General features: G+C 40.6%; 1 protein-coding gene across 5 annotated transcripts in view; it reads left to right on the top strand.

The window, feature by feature from the left end:
• Positions 1-25988, top strand: part of PRKD3 (protein kinase D3) — a 52039-nt gene that overhangs the window by 10708 nt on the left and 15343 nt on the right. For all 5 annotated transcript variants that reach the window (XR_014509151.1, XR_014509152.1, XM_083432157.1 and 2 more), the window contains exons 3-11: positions 13169-13307; positions 13832-13963; positions 15486-15643; positions 16633-16822; positions 18134-18211; positions 21054-21237; positions 23144-23267; positions 24081-24158; positions 25004-25280. Coding sequence is in view for 3 of the 5 variants with exons in the window: in XM_083432157.1 (XP_083288283.1) it covers positions 13169-13307; positions 13832-13963; positions 15486-15643; positions 16633-16822; positions 18134-18211; positions 21054-21237; positions 23144-23267; positions 24081-24158; positions 25004-25280 (1360 nt within the window). In the remaining 2 variants the exon portion in view is untranslated. The remainder of the gene's footprint in view (positions 1-13168; positions 13308-13831; positions 13964-15485; positions 15644-16632; positions 16823-18133; positions 18212-21053; positions 21238-23143; positions 23268-24080; positions 24159-25003; positions 25281-25988) is intronic.

The following is a 25988-nucleotide window of genomic DNA, read 5'->3' as shown; positions in this document are numbered from 1 at the left end:
ATCTTAACTAATGGCTCCTACAGTGTTTCCTTTAATGGCTCATCTTCTCATTTCTGTTTCTGGCATCCCTTAAAGTGGTTTTCTCCATTATCTGCTCTTTTGCCCAATCTTATATGTGCTCTAATTTCTTTGAACTGCCAGCACTCATCTGATTTTGCATTCTTCTGGTTTCTAGCCAGCCTCTCCCTCATGATTCAGCTTCATCCCTGCATTGTTAGAGCAGCTTTTTGGCTTCTGCTATTTATCCCTAATTGACTTTCTCAAAAAGTTAACCTGCTTCTAATAAACCTATTTCTATAACCATTAACAATTTCTCATTATGCTGTCTTTAAGACCGGTAAGCTTCTTTTCTGCTGCTGTGCTATGTGACTCTTCCTAATTTTGCTTTTTCTCTCACCTTAATCTCAGACTAATCTTCTGAGTCAGCCCCTCTCCCCCTCTCTCCTGCTCTTGCTGTGCATATGTGAAATATAGAAATGCATTTTATTTGATTTTAAAATTGATGGCCATAAAGGAAGACCAGAACTTCATTTTACCCTTCCAATGTGTGCTATCATGTGGTGAACAGATGCATTCTGTGTGAACTAAAAGTTTAGTTCTAAAAGATGGAGAATTGTATACTTTTTCACATTCTAACTTCTTCTGGTAGGGAAGTGTATTTGATCATTATTAACAGGAATGGCTTCCTTACCCCATTCCATGCTGTTTTCCCCTGAATGTGAGCATCTGCCACACAAACATCTCTATCATATTGGGCTTGTGTATTCATCCCTCTTCTCTTTCCACATGTCCAAGAAGAGAATTTCTGCTGAGTTTTCTTTCTGTTTTAAAGAATTTTGGCTTAGCCTTACATAAGAGCTAGTAATCCTGGTTTAAAAATTGTTAAACAAGTCAGCTTTAAACCATGGTTTATGAACTTGGCTTGTTTTAACTAACCTTTGTTTTAAAGTAGAATTCTTGGGTCATTTGTATTGCTAAGGCAAGATTCTTTGAAATGGAAAGTAAATTTGAGAGAAGTCCTGCTCCTGGGTGAGGGATGAGCATACAAGCCCAGACTTGTCCATGTATGCTTTAGCATCACATGTGAACTAGCCTTTTGAATTAAAGGAAGCTTTCCTATGTAAATGGTGAATCAGTTTGATTTCTCAGATATAAATATTTACACTCTACCTACAAAATACAGATGGGGCTCATCAATCTGGAAGGTAGCCCATCTAGGAGAAGTAAAATTTTGATCCTAAACTTCCACTGCCTTGCAGGACGTCTTCAGGAGAAAAAAAGGCTAAGGAGTAAACTCTGCACAAATGCGGAGTGGAGGCCATATGATTTGTTTGCCTCCTTCTGGCATCCTCTGGCCAAATGTATTGCTCTGCTTTTATTTGAAGCATACCAGCAAGGTTGAGAGCGGGGTCTTGTTGTCTGGGCTGCCCAGGACCTCCATATAAACTAACCAGGCTTGCGCCCTGAGAAGGTCACTTCGGTGCTTCCAACATAGTGATTTGACTTCACCCCCGGAAGCACACTCCATTGTCTCTTGAGACATATGTCAGCAACAACAACCAGACACAGGCATTACATTTTTACCTGCTGAAAACAAAACTCCTAGTCTGCCCAGAAGCTGTCAGACTTCGCTTTGTTCTATTAATCATGGTCTCTTCATCTTTGTTTAATACTTGCTTCTTTTGTGAGAGTAGGGCTGGACCAAGGCAGAGTAAAGCAGAAAAGAGCAACAGTGGAAGGAAGAAAAGACAAAATTGACCACTGAAAAGGTTCTTATGTCCTCATACTTAAGCTGCAATAGGTTCCATTGATAGGATTGCACTGTTAATAGTGCAAAATGTCATAGGCTCTTGCTGGCAGACTTCATATGGGAATATTTAAGAGGCATTCCCTTTGTAGGTAAAAGAAGAAAGCATGCAAAATGCATTCAATGAGATAAACCAAATTCAGGGCCGGGTTGTAAAAATGAAATAATACCCTAGTTGTAAACGAACCACAATTTAGTAGTTAGATTTGTACCGTTATTTAGGAAATATATCAAGAAGCATCAGTGGGAAACATATTTTCATTCAGTAATTTAAATGGGGCAACGGAAGAAATACATTTTTGGTATCTCGTATTTTCTGGAACCAATATGACAACAGCTGTCTTTATGATTGCCTCATCCTCTCAGATTTCCTTTAAATGCAATGTTTTCAGATACTTTAAAAGTGCTTTCTCTCCTCCTACAGAGGCATCACTCTTTTTAAAATCTATCTCACTGCATCAAAGTTGTTTCTGTGTGCTGTTTCTGCTTATGTCTGAGTATAACTTCCCTATCCATTTAGCTGTGTCTTTGAAGCTGCCTTCCATTGTTGTCTATCTTTTTGATCATAATGTCTTCTGTGCCATCTGCAAAGAATACATTTCAGACATGACCTATCTCTTTTTCATCTCATCTCATGAATGTTAAGTTTCCCCCTTAAACAAGCATTCAGCAATTTGTGTGTGTATTTATATCTATCTAAATTGCTAGATACTTATAATTAAAATATTTTTTGCCAAAATCATAAGCAGACAAAGCTGATTTTAAATGTATGTAGTTGTGAAATAATTTTAAAAGCATAGTATAAATTAGCAGAAGTGTCATGCTTGTTTTGAGCTTGCATTTTAAGCAAGAATCATTTCCTTTTTAAAGTTGAATTAAGCATTTAATGCTGCAGTGATTTGTCATTCAATACTTTTCGTACTACAACTGCTGATTTCTATTTTATTTTTTTAATGCAAAAAGCACATTCCTCTTATTGTTTTAGCTGCTGTGATCAATCAAACATGCAGAATTTGTTTCCCCTGAAGATTGTAGTTTTGAACAAATTGTGGTGAGTGTGGTTTCATGGCAGCATCCACTCTCAAACTGTGTATAGCATATACTGTACTATATGCAGAACTAAATGGGGATGTCTGGGAAGCGTCTTATAGTTGGTTCAATAATGGCATGGACTCTAATGTACTTCAGAATTTGAGAGTCTGAGGTAGTATACCTTCAGGAAGCAAAAAGAAAATCAGTAGCATGTATGAATGCAAGTTATGAGAATAATCGTTGTTTATATATTTTATCCAATAAAACAATTGCTTCCACCTTATTTCAAGTTAGGAGATTTTTGGGATCCTGTGCTTGCCTACATTGGCTCCTTATTTTAGTTTACTTGGCAAGTGGTTCCTGATAGAATAAATTGTTAGAGCAAATAAATAAACTGATATAAGGAAGGTATAGAAATGAGGTATAGAATGGAAATTGACTATTTATAGATTTTTATATAGAATGTTCTAATGTAGAAGGCATTGCTTACTAAATTCATAGATCACAAGAGTACAGACAAGTCTAATTTCAGTTTTTATGTGACACTCATTAATGCTTCACCAGTATAAATTTTGGCAAGGCTTTCTATATAAAAAGGATATTATAAGGTACTTGTTGTATTTATAAAACAACACTTTTAAGAAATGTGCTTCATGGTCTATAAACCAGCTAAGTCAGAATACTGGTATGTGTTTTCAAGATAACATAATACCTTGCAACAAAACGGGCTGAAATGGAGTTGTAGGTAATTGGTTGGGGTAGCTATCATTTATTCTCAGAACTTTAGGTTGCAGTCTTAATTCACACTTAACTGGAAGTTTGCCCCATTGAACTCAATGGGACTTACTTCTCAGCAGACAAGTGTAAGATTGCATTGCTAGTGTGCTTGTGTCTATAAACAGGATCTGTGACCTCACCTGGAAGCTCTTCTGCCATATCTGATGGCATAAATTCCTCCTGGACTCCTCCCCAGACACTGGAGTCATCTTCAACTTCCATATACAGTGGTATCTCAGGTTAAGAACTTAATTTGTTCCGGAAGTCCGTTCTTAACCTGAAACTGTTCTTAACCTGAAGCACCACTTTAGCTAATGGGACCTCCCGCTGCTGCCACACCACCACCGCATGATTTCTGTTCTCATCCTGAAGCAAAGTTCTTAACCCGAGGTACTATTTCTGGGTTAGCGGAGTCTGTAACCTGAAGCATCTGTAACTTGAAGCGTCTGTAACCTGAGGTACCACTGTACTTTTTGGCTGAAATGCCTACTTCGAAATAAAAAGCAGCCCTGTCTCATTTAATAATTAATAACGCTATCATTTTTTGATGTGACTCCCTAACTGAGAAGGTGTGGGAATTTTTGAAACTAGAGATTTTGGGGATCCTGTGCTTGCCTACATTTGCTCCTTATTTGTAGTTTACTTGGGGAGCTGCTTTCTCCCCAAGACTCCTGTAGAATCCATAGCACTGTAGTTGGAAGAGACCTAGAGGGGCATCTTGTCCAGCCCCCAGCAGAAAGGAGCATAGCTACCTGCTCTGCTGCTTGTTGAAAGTCCAGTTAAAAAGCTGATTCTCCAGCTTCTTGCTCTGAGGAAACACCTGTGGGCCATTACAGCGAGAATTACAGCTGGTGAACAAAGAGTAGAGCTCTGGCTGATGCATTCCAGAGACTGGAGGCGGGAGAGACGGTACTGGATAGGAGGAAATACAAACAGAATCTATTGTGAAAGCAGAGAGTGCAGTTTCAGCTGAAGAGCTGAGATCACAAAGTGAACTTGACCTAGTTGTCACAGAGGTGGTAAAACCATTCCTGAACTGCACTGCTTGACATTATAAGGTATCACATAATTGAATTCTGCTCCCTGCAAAAAAATGGACTGCATGTAGAAAACTAGATATTGGGAAAAGGTGTTCTAGTTTTTTAAACATAGGGGGGAAATATGGGAAAAATATGAATCAACTTTCAGTTACGTGAACCCATTCTGCACTCTCAGCGCATACAGGCTTCTCACCTCAGCGAGCAAAGGCTATTTCTTTGTTGTCCAGCATCTGTTATTCAGATGCGTGCTGCTTCTATCCTGGAGTCATGACTAGTAGCCACTGATAGGCATGTTCACGGAGAGTAAGGCTAATCCCCTTTATACAGTGTCTGTATAAAATTGTGGAAAATTGCATACTGCATGAAATGAATACTGCACAGGCTATTGCTGGTATGCTTGGGAGACATGTAACATGAAAAATAACAGATATAACTAAGGATTGTTTGATCTGCATTTCAAAGTGAACTGACCTCTTGGGCTAATGTGCAAATTGGAATGCAGTTATTCTCCAAATTTTGCAATGCAGTTCTCTGCTTAGAAAACTAACCAAAATTCATATTTTGAGATAAAATGTTACACTGGGATAGAATACCTTCCAAACTATGATTTTAAAGACAATTTTTGTGCATTTTTTGTAGATTATACAGAAATAGGGCAGAAAGGATTTGGGAATAAATACCTACAAAACTGACATGGACTGGAGATGGATGACTCTGTCCATCCCTAGATATAACCCTTAGGCAGGTAATATTTTACGATGCTCTAGAGATCTTTCAGCTTCTTATATGTTATAGGAATTATGTTCCCTTCTTAGGTTTACTGTAACTTGTTAATCTTTGTACATTCAGTGCAGTCCAACGTTGGGAACTGCTCATGTACTGTTGCCCTAGGTTGTGAAAAGAGCCGCTCAATGAGCATCAGCTATGGACAAGTGCTACCCTCTTTCCTAAGCCGAGGTTTTTGGCAGGAGGCCACTTATTTCTGAAACTCTTCCACTTAGGCGGACTAGCAGGTTTATTTACTCTGCAAGGGAAAGTGGTCAGGCTTTCTCCAGGAGGCACTTCATGAAATCAACACTGCTGCTTTGGCATGGATCTGGCTTAGGACCAAATTAGGCATTGCATTAAACATATGGCTGGCTCTTGGATGCTTGGCTTTCCTTTACTAAAAAACAGGTGAAGCTGATCCAGATTGGGAACATGGTGTGGAGGAGAATGAATCTAACCCTTTGCCCCCGTTATGAATGGTGTATGGAATTAATACTCTTTGGCTTATTCCAGAGGGGCTTTCTTATTTTGTACAAACGATTCAGCTTTCAGGGTTTTCATCTGTATGTATTGAAGTGAAATTCATTGTACCTAATGCACCAGCATTAAAAAAACTGATTATGAAATTATTTAACTGGGATAGGCTTGTGAACAGAGAGAGATTGGCTTGTTTTAGTTAACATGCAGCTTATTTTGGACTGTACTTTTGTTTTCCTGTTAAGGAGGGGTGTGGAAGAACATTGGTACATAGACTTTTAGGAGTTTGGAGCTTATGAAAATAGTATCATATTTTTGCACCAAAAGAAAATTAGTGTTTTGCTGTTCAGTTTCTGATGACCCAGAGTTGGTCATTAGTGTATTGTGCAACTTTGAAGCAAAACCTCACCTTGTGATTTGCTCATTTTCCTGCTTTTAAGCAGATATAGTTGTATGAGGCAATTTTACCCACCCTGGCCATTGGGCTATTATATATATTTCCTGTGGAATAAGTGTGGTATCTATAGTTTCAGCAGCAAACACTGCCCCTCACAGTGTGTTCTGATGTGATCTTTGTTTGAACAATATTTGGTGGCAAAGAGGACATGATACAATATGTATTTTGATTTCCTGCACTCAGTGGTTGCTCACTGAAGTGATGGTGCTTAGATTGGTGATAGTGTGTGTGTGTGTGTGTGTGTGTGTGTGTGTGTGTGTGTAAAATAGTAGAATTTCAGTTTAATCAGACTGTGAATTCTGACCTCTATGTTAACTTCTGAACTTCTGAGAGAACTAAGTTTTTAAATATAGTATGTGTACATCTAACTGAATTGGGTTAAGTTTTGAACTGAGTATCTCACTTTTGAGATACTAAATCTCCCAGAGTTGTGATAGAACCTACTTGGGTGCCTTTCAGTGATGGGGGTGGGATTGCTGGCTGAACTACTTATCAAATATTACATTAAGAAAATGGTTTAAAAAAATGAAACTTCCAATATCATAATGCCATCGTTAAAATCTATTGTGTGACTGCCCTTGGTATACTGTTAACAGTTCTGTCTACCACACCTCAAAAAAGGATATTGTAGAGCTGGAAATGGTTCAGAAAAGGCCAGCCAAAATAATTATGGGGCTAGAACAGTCTCCCTATGTGGAAAGGTTACAAGGTGGGGACATGATAAAATTGTATAATATTATTCAGAGAAAGTTGATAGGGAACCGGATCCATCTAAATATTGGAAGATTAAAGACAGACGAAAGTAAGTACTTCTTCACACAGTGCATGATTAATCTGTGGAATTTGCTGTTTTTAAGTCACATTTTAGTCAATGTTGTAAATTTGTTGTTAGCCGCCCTGAGCCCAGTTTTTAAACCGGGAAGGGCAGGGTATAAATAAAAAAAATTATAATATTATTATTAATATGTGGTGATGACTATTAACATGGATGGCATTAAAAGAGTTTAGACAAATTTAATGAGAATTTAATGTTGGGGGCAGTATGTCTCTGAATGGCAGTTGCTGAAAATCACAAGCAGCGAGACTCGATTGTGCTCATGTCCTGCTTATAAGCTTCTCATAGTTGCTTTGTCAACGTGAGAACAGAATGCTGGGCAAGATGGGCCTTTTGATTTGATCTATCAGAACTCTTGTCTTATGTCCTTAAGTTGACTGCTTTGTCCTAGCTTGGCCTACGACTTCCAGGGAAGGCCTGATGGAAGAAGTAGCACGTATAGAAAATGACACAGTAATGTCCAGAAAAACAGTAGCAAGCCTGATGGTCAAGTCCAGGGGTCAGCAACCTTTTTCAGCCCAGGGGTGGTCTACCTTCCCTCAGACCATGTGGTGGGCTGGACTGTATTTTTTTGGGGGAAATGAACGAATTCCTATGCCCCACAAATAACCCAGAGATGCATTTTAAATTAAAGGGCACATTCTACTCATGTAAAAACACACTGATTCCCGGACCTTCCGTGGGCCGGATTGAGAAGGTGATTGGGCTGCATCCGGCCCCCGGGCTTTAGGTGGCCTATCCCTGGTCAAGTCGATGGTAGGCTATGCCAGATAGCAATTGGCAAGAGGAGGGAAGGTATGGTGTGTCAGGACCCTGGACAGGGCACTGTGGCAGGTACTGGTTGAAACTCACCCAAGGGGAGCTGCTTGGCAGCATGTGGAGCCCTTGTGAACACTGGCTGGTCTGGCCTGACTCCTTTGAAGAGCTGCCTATATTTTAAAAGAATATTGTCTGATTTTACAGCTGCTGGCTCCTACAGCATGGGAGTCGTGAGGACTGTATTGTGCAGGGCAGGTCATCTTCTGAGTCTGAAGAGTCTGGTCTTGATAGTTCTGTAGTGAGGGATGATGGCTTCCTAGGGGATGCCTCTGAGTTAGTGCAGGGTTGATACCAGAGAACATGACATTGCATGCTGAAGAAGAAAGCAAATCGATGTTGAATTTGCACAAGAGTTGTCATACACATTTGTTTAGTGTTGTAGAATTCACTACAGATATCTTTGCATCAATTATTTTATGAGCTGATGAGGACATAAAGCAACAAATGTAAGTGACTACAAATATTACACTAGGAACTGCCTTCCGCACAGCATTCTGTACACCTTCCCAGCCCATAGAGTTTTACATCTTGCCCTTAACTTTCTGCCTTTTTCCTTCCCACACTTTTTAGGTTACTCTTTTGCCATTTCCCCCTTTTTCTTTCCCACTTCCCCTAGTTCAAAGTATTTTGTGCATTGTGACCAGAGAGTTTCTGCCACAATGAGTTTAGCTCTGCAAGAGGACCATGTCTTCATCAGTGCGGTGAAGTTTCTTGAAGCCATATTTAGTGTTTGTACATATGCAAAAAATAACTGACATGTAACTGGGGGATCTGGTAAGTGTTAATAGTGGTTTTCCTTCGTTTTCCATTTGCATGTATGCAAACCTCCAGTCTTGCAAAAGTCAAATATTTTAATATTGAACACAAGAGAAAACAGACTTTTCTAAGACATTAAATTTTGTCCTGGTGATCTGCATAAAATATGTACTAGGGGAAGAAGTCCTCAAAGTTGGAAGATACCATGATGAACTAGTTGTTGATTACTTACAGCAGTTGCATTTCACTGGTTGCATTGCCTGGTGAATGTCCTATTTAACTATTAGCAATTTGTGTTGTTTTTCTAACTCCTTTTTCCTAGTTCTGCTTATAGGCAGCTGTGGTGAGCTGGTGTGAGAGTAAAGCATATTCTTAGCCAAAATACGCATACTTGTTAAGGCCAAAGAAAGTGCAGATGAGGTAACTCTTCTTTTCCTTACCTAAATAAATAAATAGTGATCTCATTCAAACCCCGAAATACACAGCAACCAAGAACCAGAAGTCAAGTGGTAAAATTTCAGGAATACTTCTCCATAATTTGCAAATAGATGAGTAAAAGATGGAGAAATCACAGTTAGCCAAACCCAGGAAATATTCCGGTTATCCTCAGTTGCCCTGTGAGTTAAAAAGTAAAGTCCTGGGCAAAGGTTTGTATCCTTTGCTGTGGGCAAAGAAAGGTGACATAGAAATATGAACTATTCCTGTTAAACACAGATTGGGCAGCTATGTGAACATTAATGGATGGTGCAACATGATTCATAGGAAAGTACCAGTTCTTGAGTTGTATATACAGGCAACCATTCTGAGAAGAGGAACTACCGGTAATTAGGGCAGTGGGAAGAGAAGTATAAATGAGAGAAGATCCTGGTTTTATGCGGGAGGCAGTGGAAGACAGGAGTGCCTGGCGTGCTCTGGTCCATGGGGTCACGAAGAGTCGGACGCGACTAAACGACTAAACAACAACAGGGTAGTGATAAAGCGGGATATCAGATCCAAACTCTTCTTTTACTCATCTTCTATATTGCATCCTGGACAGAGAGACTTCAAGCTGGTAGCCTAAGAGAATGAAGAATTGTTTCATTTTGGTTCTTACATTATAATTCCCAGATCTCTTTTCTGCAGCTCCTTTAACTTTTACCTTCCTTTTTCCTTCATACTGCTAGTTAGGATGTAGAATGTAGAGATCTTACATTCATCACATATGTCAAACTTATCGAGCTGTTACTTCCTAAGTGTATAGGAAGGTCTTAACTATTCATTTGAAAACAGCAAAATTATGGGGTTTGGGGGGGTAGGTGGGGAGGAAGGAAATGAAGCTGTTTCTCTGGGTTTGAGCAAGCTTCTGTCCAGATTGTGTCTCCCCATCTACTGCCAGTTCACCAAATGCTGACACTTTATTCACTTCTCAATTGTGCAAAGCATAAAACTGACCTCTCAGACAAAACTTTCACATCTTACCACAGGTGCTAATGGATACATCCTTGGGTGTTAATTTTTTTATATGTACCCCATGTTTTCATAAATTGTTGTACAATTAATCTCAACTCTTCTTGGTAATCTGTTTCATTCTTAGAGATCCAAGGGAGCACTTCTAATAGGATAGCAATGCAGAGTTGTTTTAATTGGTACCATGTGTTTTTCAGTATTTTCTGATGTCTCTGAACATAGCCAACATAATAACTGTGTGGCTTCATAGTATACTAACAAACTTGGGACTGTAAGTCCATCCTTGTGCATTGGGGCCTGTTTACTAAGAGCCTTCCTCAATCCTGTCCAATATCTTCTGCCAATTTTCCAGTTCTTGATCATCTGAAGCAGAAAAAATATGAATGCAAATAAAACTTAATAGTTGTAACATTTTAATTGTACAGATTAGAAAGTGAAAGTTATGGCTGCTTCATAGAAATAATATTTCTGTGTAATTTTAATTTGAGTTGCGTTTACCTGAACCCAATGGCTTGGATTCAGAGGAATGCCAGCTGAAGGGTGTTGATGGAACGTGACTTTCCCATCCCTGTAAAGCTTCTCTTAAGGATCCTGGCTGGGCTGAGGGAAAAGGTGGATTCCAAAAATGAAGCAGAAACACTTTCAACGAGCAGGAGATTTGTGATTAGTCATTTGGTTTAGAAAAGTAGATGTAATTCAGGCAGGGAGATTCTAATCAGTAAATAGAGCATTGCTCATTAATGCTGGGTTTTCATAACCTCCTCAAGGACAATAGAAGGCTCACCAGCTTAAGCTAGTGAAAAAATTTGCGACACCTTGCAGTGTTTCTCTTTGTCAAAAGCAACAAGGCCTTTGGGCAGCACACATCCAATCATTTATAGGATGTGCTGGGACACAGCCCATCTCCAAAAGTAGTTTAGGGAGGAGAAAAGGCATATTTCTCCTGGTCTACCTTTCTGTGGGGCTGGAGTTAGGAGGAAACTTCCTCTGGTGGGGCTGGGGATAAATAACTGGAATTCTCTTCATCTCCCACTAACTTCAGGAGTTCTCTGCTTAGGAACCATCATGAAGCTTGACTTTTTCTGCAACCAAAATGCCTTACATCATGACTATTCAAAAGTCTCTCACTGATATTGGCATGTTCTCCTTCTCTTGAACAATAAACTTTCATGAGGATTGAAATCCATGTTTTCCATTTGTTGCTGACTTTTGATGATACACTGATTTATTGATAAAAGTATTGGTTGGAAACAATTTTGTAACCATAAAACCTAAATGCTCTTGTTAGTGTAAATAGAGTGTGATGCCAAGAGAATTAGGTAGTGGTGATAACGGGGACATTCTGGTGAAGTGGGAAATGTAGTTCTATCTCACTCCCTATCAAATGGAAATGATCCCATCCCTCATGCTGAAGGGTGTTTGAGCTTTTCATAGCAAGTGGGCTGCAAAGGTAGTACAACATGGAACCCATGGGCTGCACACTGCCTTGTTGCACACACGGGAAGCAAGGCCAAAAGTTGACCCCCCCCCCGCCCTTGCGCTGCCTTCCTAAAGCTGGCTAAGTGAGGTTCGGGGCTTTGGGAAGGAGGCAGAAGACACTGGCAGGGTCCTAGACCCCTTCTTCTTCCTCCCCAAAGCTGGGAAAGCACCAATTAGGCTTTGTGACGGAGGTGGGAGCACTCTTAGGACCCTGTCTGAGCCCTCATGCATGCTTCCCACAGCTCAGCATCTTGCTTACCTGGCTTTGGGAAGGCAGTGTGAGGGCTGGTGTGTGTGCCAAATATTGCTGAGGACCACCAAAAAGCCTCAAGGGACCACCCTACTCTAGAATATGGTGCAATGCGAAACACAATATTCATTCATCAAATCTGGTTGACACTTTGAAGAAATGACGCGAAAACATCTTGCCTATACTTTATCAGAAACAGCAGCTATTCCACCAGGCTGAAAGGCTCTTTTGGGGCTCCTCTCCTCAAGTTTCTCCTAGCTGGTCGTTCCTCTGTAAGTAAGACGTTTCCTCCCCCGCCCATTCCAATCACCTTCCTTTTTTATTACGTATCTTAGAGTGTAAATTTGAGGGCAGGGATTGTTATCAGTGCCATTTGTAAGCCACTCTGGGAGTCATCTTTGGCAGAAGAGTGGGAAGAAAGTTCCTTAAATAAATAAAACTAATTTTACAGTTTGTTCAGACAGTTGTCAGGAAAGTGTACATTTTGTAACGGAGAAAGGTTCCGACCTTCTCTGGAGTTCATGCACCTTATAGAATGGATCTGAACATTGGAACATTTAATCATACACGCTTAGCTGGCTTCTGGCTGTTTCCCTATATAAATAAGAAATGGGGAGGGAGAGAAATCTATCTGAATCCTCTAGTCAGTATTTCTTCTGCCTGGTTCACATACCAATAGTAGCATGTGCCAAGTTTCACTTGATACGTCTTCTATCTGAAGAGGAGAGATTATGCATGTTTATTCTATGGTTTCATTACGTATATTGCACATGGTCGTGTGGCCCATCTAACCTGTAATTAGATTTGAGTATGTTTGAGATTGAAAAAACGCATTTTACCTCATTGCTTTAAAATCTTACAGTATTAGCAAGGCAAGTATATTTTTTTATGGATAGCTGTTTTTGTATGTTGTAGTTCATCACCAACTACTCTATAAAGGCCAATGAGATTATAGCACAAAAACTTTATATCATTCAACATTAGGTAGCCTCATTCAACATTAGGTAGGTTTGCAACATTAGGTTGCAAACCTTTTAACTTTCAGCTTATCTTCATCAACACATCTATTTTTCAGAAGTTATTAAGGTATTAATAGGTTTGCTGTGTTCTAAAGAATGCATGCATTCAGGTTTTCTGTAGTTGCAATAGTTGGAGATTTGTATCAGTTTGAGATGTGCAAATTATGACATGCTGTAATTTGGAGTCTGCTTTTTTGTTGTTGCAGTTCCCAGAGTGTGGTTTTTTTGGCATGTATGACAAAATTCTTCTGTTTCGCCATGACCTGAACTCAGAAAATATTTTACAGCGGATTACATCAGCTGAAGAAATACGTGAAGGTGACCTCGTTGAGGTTGTTCTCTCTGGTAAATAGGTTTTCAATGTGGTTCCCTTGTTGTTACATAAAGCCATGATATTACCATTGCTTCAAAATGGTTGAAATTTGTGGACTGCTTTATAAATATTAAAGGTTACTTGGAATAAAGTAGATGAAATGACATCTTACTGAACCAGCCTCTACAGATGAAAATTGTTGAATTTGCGTGTAACAATTGGATAATCTTAATTATCTTCTGAATTTTTTGGGATTAGTAAATTGTCAGTTACTTGATCTACAATAGCAACCACTGTGTTCTAAATAGTGTAGAAAGTTCTTTGTGCAACCTTTATTAAAAAACAGGTTTGTTTTTTGTTTTTTTAAAAACATTTATATAGTTGTATGTCTTAAAATGCATGCTTTGTAGGAGTTGAGCATAGTCATCAGTTTCTACCAAAGGCAGTTTGCTGAGGCTACCATTATTTTTAAAAAATCATTCCAGTCAATCATACTTATAAATATTGCTGTAATCAAGTGGGACTCACTCCCGTTTTATAATGTATTTTTTAAAAGCATTGGCTACAGTCGAAGATTTCCAGATTCGTCCTCATATGCTATATGTGCATTCTTACAAGGCTCCCACTTTTTGTGACTATTGCGGAGAGATGCTTTGGGGCTTGGTACGACAAGGGTTGAAATGTGAAGGTAAGTTTGTCAATAAGTGCATCTTAAGTATGACATGTATCTATTGTCCATGACAATACACACTTTCAGTGATTTTGTGTATTGTACTTCAGTCATAGCGGGACGCGGGTGGCACTGTGGGTAAAACCTCAGTGCCTAGGACTTGCTGATTGTAAGGTCGGCAGTTCGAATCCCCGTGGCGGGGTGAGCTCCCGCCGTTTGGTCCCAGCTCCTGCCCACCTAGCAGTTTGAAAGCACCCCTAAGTGCAAGTAGATAAATAGGTACCGCTTTATAGCGGGAAGGTAAACGGCGTTTCCGTGTGCGGCACTGGTGCTGGCTCACCAGCTGCAGCTTCATCACGCTGGCCACGTGACCCGGAAGTGTCTTCGGACGGCGCCGGCTCCCGGCCTCTTGAGCAAGACGAGCGCGCAACCCTAGAGTCGGTCACGACTGGCCCATACGGGCAGGGGTACCTTTACCTTTACCTTTACTTCAATCATATTTAAAAATAAAACATAGTAGGTGTAACTCAAAGAGCAAGACATAGAATCATAGAATCATAGAGTTGGAATAGACCACAAGGGCCATCAAGTCCAACCCCCTGCCAAGCAGGAAACACCTTCAGAGCACTCCTGACATATGGTTGTCAAGCCTCTGCTTAAAGACCTCCAAAGAAGGAGACTCCACCACACTCCTTGGCAGCAAATTCCACATGTTATTATTTGAATTCATTTTTCTAAAAGTCTTACAAAGTCAGCAACCACATCCTCCCCGATAATGGCTTTCTTCTGTGGCAAGCAAAATTTCTGTTTGACAGTGCTACAGAGATATAAACAACCCAATCCTAAGGGTTTTAGGGCTGTCCTATTAGGTTTAGGGTATGCAAAGCTAATGTCAGTGCAACGTTGGAAGCTGTAGCATTATGCCAATGCTGCAGACAAACATGCTGGTACAAATGTTTTGGTCTGACGTGTTGATTAGAGAAATGTTTCCTTTTCTTGCCACAGCTTTTTATAACATGCAAATCAAGTTCTGAATGGGCATACCTTTTCATGTGGCCCTTGTTCAGTTGGCTGCAGTACCTTCCTCAGTTCTCCTGTCAACAGGCTGTTGTCCAGGTATTAGTAACACAACACTTCATGCTTATTGGCTTTTACTCAACTCCTGTGGTTCCAGCTGAGCCAGGAGTACATTGTTTAGATAGTCTGCCAGGGGAAAGAGAGCTGAGGAAGATCAGCAGCAACATGTATTGCATAACAGGCCCCGTTTTCAGGCTTTAGCTAGGGTGAAGCAGGGTCAGAAAAGCAAGTATTCAGGCCAAAAAAATTCCATGCATTACACAGATCTGCTGATAATTACACCACCACTCCGTTATGCTAGGAGATTATTAAAATTATATTGAGAGTCAAATTCACCATGCTTTGGCTTGATCTGTCTTTTCTGAAAATATGATCCTAATTTATTACTGTCAATTCTATTTAAATGAATGGTATCATTCATAATAAGTTGTTTATCCCCCTTCCCTAATGCTAATTTTATTAGGGTGTGGATTAAACTACCACAAGCGATGCGCCTTCAAGATCCCAAACAACTGCAGTGGTGTAAGAAAGAGGCGTTTATCTAATGTATCTTTACCAGGATCTGCACTTTCAGTCCCAAGATCAGTGCAAACTGAATACACAGTCGCAGTCACAGAAGAGGTATTTAGATTATTTTTCTCTCTCTTAAGGTGGGATTCCATTCAGGTTGCATATGCTACTGTCATGTGTCAAGGCACATAACCCCAAACCTTCCTTTCGTAAATATGTGGGGCTCTTGGAGCTCCTTATCTGTGTTCTGATTTAATTTGTTCTGAGGTTCAGCTGCTCAAATAGCCTTAGAGTATGCAAGGTATAATCACTAACAACTTCCCCTTTCTTATTCTACCCCTCCAAAGCACAGCAAATTTAATATGGTTTTCCTTTTTTGTGTGTTGTGTGTGTTTATAACCAAATCAGTCACTTAACACTAGGTGATAAAGGTTAATAATGTAAATATTACATATATTAGGTAAAAGTAGAATTTAAGAACCTGATTTATTGCTATTCTGAATGTAATAAGATGAATATATAGTTCAGCAGTGCCCTATTGCTTGAAAGGTGGATGGCTCCATTCATGAGTGTAGATGTTACAGTTGTATTAAATTAATAAAAATCCACCCCGTCTGCAATCCAGTAAGGGCTTGATCAGGTTAGATCAGGCCCTCAGTCTGACTTGAACCCTCATCTCACTCACTTTAAGGAATTAAACACCAGCTGGTGGCCATAGCAAAAACAAGGCATGGAGCTTATTAAAAGTGATGGCGGATGTCTTCTGAAGTATTAAGGAGGGCTGTTTAATATCACTGGTAAATGCCAACTATTTGGTTCCAGCTCGAACCTAGGTTGGTGTAGCAAAATATGGCTTCTGTGTTATTTAGATTCCTTATTATGGATACTTTTTCCAGGCTTAAGTCGAAACATAAGAAGAGTCCTACTGGATCAGACCAAAGACCCATCTAGTCCAGCATCCTGTTCTCACAGTGGCCAACCAGTTGCCTTTTAGTTTGCTATAGTCTTGTTGGTAAAGGAGGCCCGGAAAGGATTGGGGAGCTAGGAATGATAGGTCTGCACCACAAGTTCAAGCCCTGCATGTCTGCTTTTCTTTTCAGCGTCCCCTTCTAGAGCCCAGTAAGAGGATTCCTTCCTGGAGTGGGCGTCCAATATGGATGGAAAAGATGGTGCTCTGCAGGGTGAAGGTTCCACATACCTTTGCTGTTCATTCTTACACTCGACCCACCATATGCCAGTACTGCAAACGATTGCTCAAGGGTCTCTTTCGTCAAGGAATGCAGTGTAAAGGTAAGAGTATTCACTGCTGCAAGGTTAATATTGTTATTTGTACAGCTTTTTCACATTCTTAGCCATACACCCAAAGCATGAGTTAAAATTATTTCAGCAAAAAGGGATGCAGGCTTTGAACTACTCCACTAACTCCTCTTTGTAGCTTTTTTTAAAAAAGAGAAGTAAAAAACCAGGCAAAACTATTGTGGTTTTTCACGAACATAGAATATCCCAAGTGCACAGAAACTCCTACCTTCTCACCTTCACTCTCTTAGTATTAGACACGGGACCACAAACTTTGCAATTGATATGCACAGCATCATAGAATCATAGAATTGGAAGGGACCCAACCCCCTGCAATGCTGGTTCACAGCTAAAGAAGCCCTGACAGATGGCCATTCAACCTCTTAAAAAACCCTCAATGAAGGAGATGTGAGGGACCAGATGGGAGGCTGGGGTGTGGTCCAGCAGATTAACCTCCAGTTGCAGATCCCTGTTGTAGGCTATTGGCAAAGCAAGTATTTATAAAGCCATCCCCACTTTAAAAAAGCTGTTTGCATTTAATTTATACTCTTACTAAAACTTTAAAGAGTGTGTAAAACATAGTATTACTATACTTAGCTGAGAAACCCACTTACTTTCCTAAGTCTCAAATGTAATCTGTGATTCAGCATGGCAGTATAGTTTTGTTGTTTATATGCCATCAATAGCCTGTGTCTCCAGATCATGGATCATCTTTTTTCTTTCCCCCTGCAGACATATGCCTCTGTATATTTACCAGTTGGTATGAACCCTTGTCTTATATTTTGTATGTAAAGTGCTTAGTTACTTGTGGCACTCAATAATACGTTGTTTGTGTAGGGATTAGTTTTTTAGTTTCATAGCAGTAGAGATATTTTAAGGTAGAGAGTTCAGTAATAAAGTTTGCAAATTAACACACACAAAATATTTTATGTACAATTTAAAAGAAACAGTCTGGGGGCATCGTTTTCAAGAACATAGCAGTGGTAAATAAACCTGCAAAAAGAACCTTCTGGGGCCTAGCTGTGTTCTTCCAGCACCCTATTGCTTTTCTGTGCTGCCTTTCCTCTGCTGGCATTTTTCTACTGGTTTTTCTCCACTGGCAGCCCACTTGGTCTCTGTGGAAAGCAGAGAGGAGGGATGGTTCATACCCCTGCATGCAATTTCTTGTTGCACATGGCTACTTGGTGAGTGCTTAGATACAAAAACATCCCCAAAATAAATAAAATGTAGGTGTCATGTAAGGGATATTTAAAGAGTTTCTCCATAAATGTATGAGTGAAAGAAACATTTTTTTTCTTGCTTTAGACTGCAGATTTAACTGTCACAAACGTTGTGCTTCTAAAGTACCCAAAGATTGTCTTGGAGAAGTTGTGTTCAATGGAGGTAAGAGCAAACATGTTCTGAAATAGTAAAGAATTATTTGTGTATTAATTTTCAGTGTAACTTGCAATATATTTAAAAGGTGAGATAGAAGTATGTAAATGTTCTTACATACTTGAGTTGACTGAAAGTGCTCTCTATCTGCTGAAGTGAAATATATTAACAACTTTGGTCTCTTCAGCAAAGTTGATAGTGAATTTCCATTGAAAGTATTCAGTCTTGTGGTCCCTAGGAGAGTGTCTCAGGAGCCATAGGATATTGTGCTAGGGTAGGCTGCAAGGCTCTCTGGGTAATTTATGCTGGGTAGCACCACCACCACTGTTTCCCATTTAAGTATTACTAGTTCTGGCAGTAAAGAAATCTAGACCTGAAATATTTATAGTATTCTGAGAGTGGGGAATGCTTTTCTAGACTCCTGCCTTGCTTATGGCAGCAGTCCAATATGTAATTCTCAGTTTCTCTCCTTAAAAGCATAGAGGGTGGGGAAATGCTAGGCAAGGTGAGTAGACCAGATCCCACAGCTATGCAAAAACATAACCAATCCCAGAGTTCAAATTACAAGAGCAGATTTATTTAAAGCACTGAAAGAAATAGAAAGCTGTTTTAAATATAAGGAAACTTCTATTTTCTATCCAAGGCAATCTTAGTAATTTACAAATTATTTTCAGCTGACATGCAAAACAGCATGGGTCATCCCAGGCAATTCATAGAAGGCATTCAAGGGAGAGATGGAGATCATTTAAAAACCTTGCCCTTTCTTTAAAAAAACCCCTCTGAAGATTCAGTTGGGGGTGGTGGCGGTTAGCTGGCCAGGTAGGTAAGGTATCCACCAACCAAGGGAAGGCAGTTCTACTTGGAATCTTTGAGGTTCATCACATATGCAGATGGAAGGGATAAGAAGTGTGAATGGGCAAATTACCTGATTTTCCTCAACCCCACCCCATGGGGTCAGAATGGGGTAAGCAATCTCACATGCATGTGAGGCAGATGTTTTAGATGTGACTTGTGTGTCCTAAAGAAGGACACCAAACCATCAATTTCAGTTGGGTTTCTGCGCAGTTCTAAGTGGGATTCAGTGCTGGTGAAGTGTAGGATGCGCAGTGGGGAATATACTATTCCCTCCAAAGTCTTGCTGGCCTGTGCAGGCCAGGGCAAGAAGTGAGGAGGGGGCAGACCTTACCCCGTGTTTTCCTTTTACACAGTTTCCCTTCACATTCTATTCTCTTTCCCTGCTCTGCCTAATTTGTTTCAATGATTGATGTGGTTTTCAACGGGTCCCTCCTCAGGGTACCTGGGCTAACTCATCCAACTTCTCCCACCCCTCATCCTGATCTGGACCCCCCCCCCAATGTCTCATGATATTAAGGCCCAGTCCAGGGTCTCTTTGGAGAATGAAGGGTCTTGGATTCAATGGATCCAAGCCTTTGCTGGACCCTTCAGAATCCCGAGTTTGGGGGCATAAGTTGCTTTGGGGCCTAGTTGTCAGTGGTAACTGTGTTGGTAATATAAACCTATTGTACCTTTGCAGGCATAATAGGGGCTTCTGCAGTGGTGGTGCCTGCCCCCTTGGTAGAGGTCTGTGGGGGGACCTACCTATGTGCAGTTCTGGACCTTACCAGCCATGGGATTTGGGGATTGGGATCTCTCCATTAGATACTGAAACTGAGGGAAGAAGATAATATGTTTGGACAGCATATGCTTTCACTGGTGCCTTCAGCATCCCACTGCTTCTCCCCTGTTGCAATAAAACTTGAAAGAATTCTTCTGCTGTAGTCAGTAGAAGACTATTTTCAAACATATTACAGTGTGTGTGTGTTTGGATTAACCTTTGTATGCTGAGCTGTGACACTCGCCTGCCCAGCTTGAAAAACTCACTAAAATTAGGGTTGAAAATTGACTCCCAATTCAAGGCTTCTTTCAAGCCTACTAGTTGGGGGGCGGGGCGGGATCTTTCTTTTGGGAGGGAAGGTTAACCCAAATGAATAGCAGGGTGGAAGTTTGAATGTGTGTAAGTGTGGTTGCGGTGCGCAGAACAGTTTCTCAGGTTCTCAGATTTATCCACTGCACAAAAAAGTTGGGCAACGCAATGCCAGAAGTTGATTCTGGAGCCTCACAGTAGCTGCTATTGATGTATTATACCCTTTGCATTCTGATGGAACTGGCTTCCTAGTTTGACACCTCTGTTTTAATTGCTAGCATTACATAACTCCTAATTTCCTCTGTGTATGGGAAAATTTACAGAATCTTTTCTAAAGCAGAAATGTTGGAGAGCATGTTTGTGTAAAATTCCTTCTTCTTTATTTTGTGTCTCTGCCTGTCTAAAGATACTAGAATAATCAACCCTGTGTGTGGCAGTTGTGACTGCCTATCCTTGGCTGCCCTGCTCTGTTTGAAGCAGCAGAAAGCTGGGTTTAACTTGCATTAGTATTGAACCAGGTGTAAAGAGAGTTCTGTTCTCTGATTCCCATCCTGTCCACACCCTTCCCTGGAAAGACATAGTCATGATGTTCTTGCATCAGAGGAGAGGGAGTTGGCTGGCACAGGAGGTGGAAGAACTGTGATGATGCCAACTTTCCACTGATGGAGAATTGCCCTGTGTCAGGAAGTACCTACATAGCATGAAGTGGCCTTAGTAAAACAAAAACATAGCCCAATTGTTTTTACTTTTTCTCCTGTCTTGGCTGTGTTTGATTGTGTATATCTGATTTTGTTACATATGTACTGAGGGCTGCAACAGATTTCTAATTCATTCCTGACTAAAATTGTGGTGTAAATGATTTTTCTAACATGAATAATATTAATGAATAATAATATTTTGGAACCTTCTGTTTTTATATGGAATAAGAACCGGCTAGTCCAGGTCAAGATATGGATATGCCAATGGAGGTTGACAGCAGTGAAATGAACAGTGATGGAGGTAGGAGCTTGGATGATACAGAAGAACCCTCTCCCCCAGAAGACAAAATGTTTTTTATGGATCCAGCAGATCTAGATGGGGACAAAGATGAAGAGGCTGTCAAAACTATCAGGTTTGTAAAATCAAAGCATTCCATTGCATGTCTGTGAAGCTCCCTATTAAAAACATTTTTCTGTTGAGAGGAGAATGACTTTTGCTATTCACTTATTATTATTTATTATTGGTTTACAAGAGATGCTTTCTCACTCTTCAGCATAAGTGAAAAACAGCAATTAACAGAATTGATTAAATGTGAAAGTATGTAGGCTTGAACCTATTGGAAGTAGAATCCCCTGTGAGCGTCAACATGGAAATAAATTACATTATTGAAGAATGCTTAGCTATACTGACTAGTTGATGGAAAATGTTATGCTGACCTAGATTTATAGGGCTACTTTATTCTCCTGACCTTAGGCCAAACTCATTCCAGTCCTAATGCAAGTCAATTGATTGAATGGAGTTACATAAGGAATCAATTTTGCTCCTTGTGTGTGTTGCAAGTTAGGTTAAAGGAAACAACTTTTGGCTCATTGGATGTGACCTCTAAAGGGTCATGTGTTTTTACTTGTATATGTACTACTAGAGTAAATTATTTGAATTACAGCTCATACTATTGTTTATAAAAGATGAGATCCAGTGTAGTTTATGGAAATAGAGCAATGGATTTAGAATAGTGTTCAGCCGTGGACTCATTAGGTGGCCTTAAAGAAATTTAAGCCTTAGCTCCATACTGTAAAGTAGGAATAATAAAGACAGATTTCACTGGGATGTAGTGAGAATGAAAGTGAGGATTGCAAGACTATTTATCTACTTAAAACTCAATTCATGTCTACGGTGTGCTTCAAATCATTTTCCTCTGTAGCAGGGTGGGGAACCTCATGCCTGGGGGCCAGATGTGGCCCTCCGTGCCTCTCTATCTGGTCCTTGAGACTCTCCCCAGCCACAGCTCCTCTGCCAAGGCCACTCCCCTCTGTAGGACTGCTTTGACCCTCCTTGAGTGTTTTTGTGTGGAGGGCGTATGTCCTTAGATTCTGATTTTGCTTCCTGCTTGCCTGCATGGAGGATAGAGAAGAGTGGGTGAATGTGTGTTAAAACTAGTCTACCTTACAGAAGTAAAATTCATGTTCACGGCTCTTTCTGTTACCGTCCCCACTTTTGCTTGTGGCCTTGCCTCCCACCAGCATGTGATTCCCAGAAGGTTGCTTAGAAGGGAATGTAGCCCTCGGACTGAGAAAGGTTCCTCACGCTCAATGTACAGACAGGGCTTGGACTCAGTACATGGCAACCAGAATGCAGGGCCCTGCTTGGTACCATCTTTCTTAGGCTGTGCTTGTCCTCTCCTCCCATGAGAAGATTTCAGAGTGGAAGTGGAGCTGAGTTCCTGTCCTACTGGGCACGATTCAGGATAGCTGCTATAGTACTTATCTCTCCCTTCAAGAAAAATAGGAGCACAGGAAGATGGTTTTAATTTAGGATAGGACTTAATTTAGGATAAGATTTTTGCTCTTTGTTACTGTCTCTATTGCTGTTGGATGTGTGTATATGTGGAAAGAGGATTGAGTTTATATTCAGGCTTGGTTTGATGAACTAGGGCAGGTCCTTATGTTTTGTTGGTTCATAGGGCAGGTTTGGGCTTTACTGTAACCTGCTGCCCAAGAGTTAATAAGTCTGCCTTGGCATCTTCTATAATGTTGTAAAGGACTTTGACTCCTCATCTAAAACTGTGTCATAGCCCCTTAACATGGTAACGTGTTTTGCCTAATCTGGGTGGGGGAGGGTTAGTGATTTTAAAAACAACTCTCTTGTCATCTGTATGATCATGATGTGCCCTACATAATGTTTTATCTTTAGAAGATTTTTGTTTAAGATGCAAGTAATAGTCAAGAATATTCTACTTGAAGTTTATCCTGAATTATAGCACAGCTATAGGGTGTGCTGAAATATGTATGATTAGAGACATGTGTTTCTTTTTTCAACAGCCCATCGACAAGCAATAATATTCCATTAATGAGGGTTGTGCAATCAATCAAGCACACAAAGAGGAAGAGCAGTACAATGGTGAAGGAAGGATGGATGGTTCATTACACTAGCCGAGACAACCTGGTCAGTAATTTTACCTCTACTTTTCAGTGTGATATTTACTTTTAGTTATTTTAAGTCTGGGATGGGGAAACTGTGGCCTTCCAGATACTGTTGGGCTCCCAACTTCTTCAAAGCAAGCTAGCATGACCAATAGCTGAGTTTATGGTAATTGTAGTCCAACATTTAGAGAACCACAAATTCCTCACCTATTTTTTGCTTTAAAAATTGCTTTAAAACCCTCAAGAAAGGAAATGATCTATGCTGCTCTGTTTATGCAAGCAGGGCTTCTTCAGTACTAGCTATGGGAGGAGAAAGAACTCTCTGTACTGGCTGAGCTCTGTCTGCCATTGAACCAACAGAAGCCTTGTTTGTATGTTGGGTTCAGGATCACAATGGTGTGGTAGGGTCTCCCTTACCCAAGACAAGTTTCCCGAGCCAACTCTGTTGCAGCCTCTGAGGAGCAGCTAGAAAATGGGGTCACAGTATTGTTCTCCCCGTTCCACTGTTTTCCTGCTCAGATCTCTTGAGTCTTAAAGTCTTTGCCTGATGGGGACTTTCCCAAATTGTTGGGACAGTGATACCTACTGCTGCTGCCCTGGGATAGGAGGTGGTCACAGAAAAAAAAGGGGGGCACAGGAGGTACTGAGAAACTTCTTTCTCCTACGCATTGCTGCACAGGCTTGAGCTTTAGAGTAGGCACTGTTTGAAAAAGCATAGCTGATAGTAGCTCTAAAGGTCATCATCAGTACAGGCCATTGAAACTGCTAACATGGATTCTGCTATAGGGTACCAATGTCTGTGTCTTAAAGAGAAACCCTCTCATATTTGTTGCAGAGAAAAAGACATTACTGGAGGCTGGATAGTAAATGTCTTACACTATTTCAGAACGAATCTGGGACAAAGTATTACAAGGTAAGTGATAATATAAATCTCTTTTTTTTTTTTACTTATGTCAGTTTCCATCTAAAGGGTTGTTCCCCTAATGTTAATCTGTAGTTGAAATCCTTCATTTACATCCTTTTCTCTGCACAATACTGTATTTGTGTATTAACTGTTGAACCCTAAATATCATAGGTATGTTAAGATTGAGATGTTCTTTTGATGAAGGTGCACCGTGTCTCTTGTGTACAGTTCTTTATCTGTTTATTTGTGTGTTACAGTGCCCAGCCATGCATGGATATTTTATGCCCCTTGAAACCAGACTAGTGAATGTTTGAGGGACTGGGGTAACAGAAGTAGAATACTTACTGAAGAAAAGGATAGCATATATGGGAGGAGGCAAAGGATTGAGAGAGCCAAAATTGATCATGTCCTGTGACATAGCTGGGAATAAGAAGGGTTACAAAGCACCTGACAGGCTGCAAAACTGAAAATAAGCAATTATGTCTGCTTCCTGAGTGGATGGTGAAAGGTCTTCTCACTTTGGATATGGTGTGGTGATTCTGTAATGATGAACTGGGTCATCGTGCTGCTATAGAAAGATTGATTCTATGGACAATGTAGCACCAGAGATGAAAGGCAATTCTAAACTGTGTCGTGGGAGGAAAATGCCAGTTGGGTTCAGAGCAAAGACAAAACTTTATTAGCGGCCCTTCTTGATTGTAATATTTGTGCAATCCCTAGGAACCTAAAGAGGGACTAAAGCCAAGGCCACTCAGTGCTATCAAAATATTTCTAGTTGAGTTCAGTAGCATACATTTTGTTATTGTTGCATATGCCCTCCACTCCTAGTGTTTAACACCTTTTGTTTCCTTTAGGAGATTCCGCTTTCTGAAATTCTTCAGGTGACTCAGCCGCGGGACTTCTCAAACGTGGTGCAAGGCAGCAACCCACACTGCTTTGAAATAATCACTGACACTATGGTGTACTTTGTTGGCGAGAACAATGGCAGCAATCATCATAATCCTGTTTTGGCTGCTACTGGAGTGGGACTGGATGTAGCGCAGAGCTGGGAGAAAGCTATTCGTCAAGCTTTGATGCCAGTCACGCCTCAGGCTAGCATTTGCACTGCTGCAGGACAAGGGAAAGATCACAGTAAGAGCACAGAAGCACTCTCTTCTTCCTAATGGAGATCTGTGAAGTAATGGGCCCTGGTTCAACAAAATATTTTATGGGTTGCTTATGCCTGCAACATGTCATGGGGCTGGCTCTGTATTTGAATCAGACCTTCAACTGCTACATATTTAGCATTAGTATGTCAGTGCTGTTCCTCTCGGAGTTGATTCCTGTCTTGCTAATTCTACATATGTAACAATTAAGGGCCTGGTTTTAAAACTGAAACTGTGTGGAATACCATACGAGTAAGCAATGCAACTCTTCCTAGCCCCGTGTTGAAAGCAGGCCTCATGCTGCTAGTGTAGCCTTTCCAAAAATTCTTTCCCTTCCTGTGTGAGTTGTAGCCGTTGACTAAACTCATCTGAAGTCATGCCATTTATATTCTAACTATAGAGCAAGCAGGACCCTGCTCCTAGAATGCTGACATATAACACAGCTTCAGTGGAGGAACTGAGAAGTCAATTTGGCTTACAGAAAAAAACACGCAGAGAACCGTTGTCCTAGGAGCAGGAGGAACTGTGTACTGATGGCAGGAAGAGAGAGGGTGGTGACATGGGTGTTGACGGTGAAGAGGAGGATTAGAATCCTGACAGAAAGATAAATGAGTAGGCAGTGGGCTAAGGAAGGCATGACCTGAGGGGAGGACAGGTGGAATTACAACATGCATGCTTCATAGCCAAGAACAGT

Source organism: Podarcis tiliguerta, assembly GCF_965153285.1.
Source record: "Podarcis tiliguerta genome assembly, chromosome: 3".
Classification (NCBI taxonomy): domain Eukaryota; kingdom Metazoa; phylum Chordata; class Lepidosauria; order Squamata; family Lacertidae; genus Podarcis; species Podarcis tiliguerta.
Note: the sequence above shows the minus strand (reverse complement) of the source record. Positions and strands in the feature narration are given on the sequence as shown.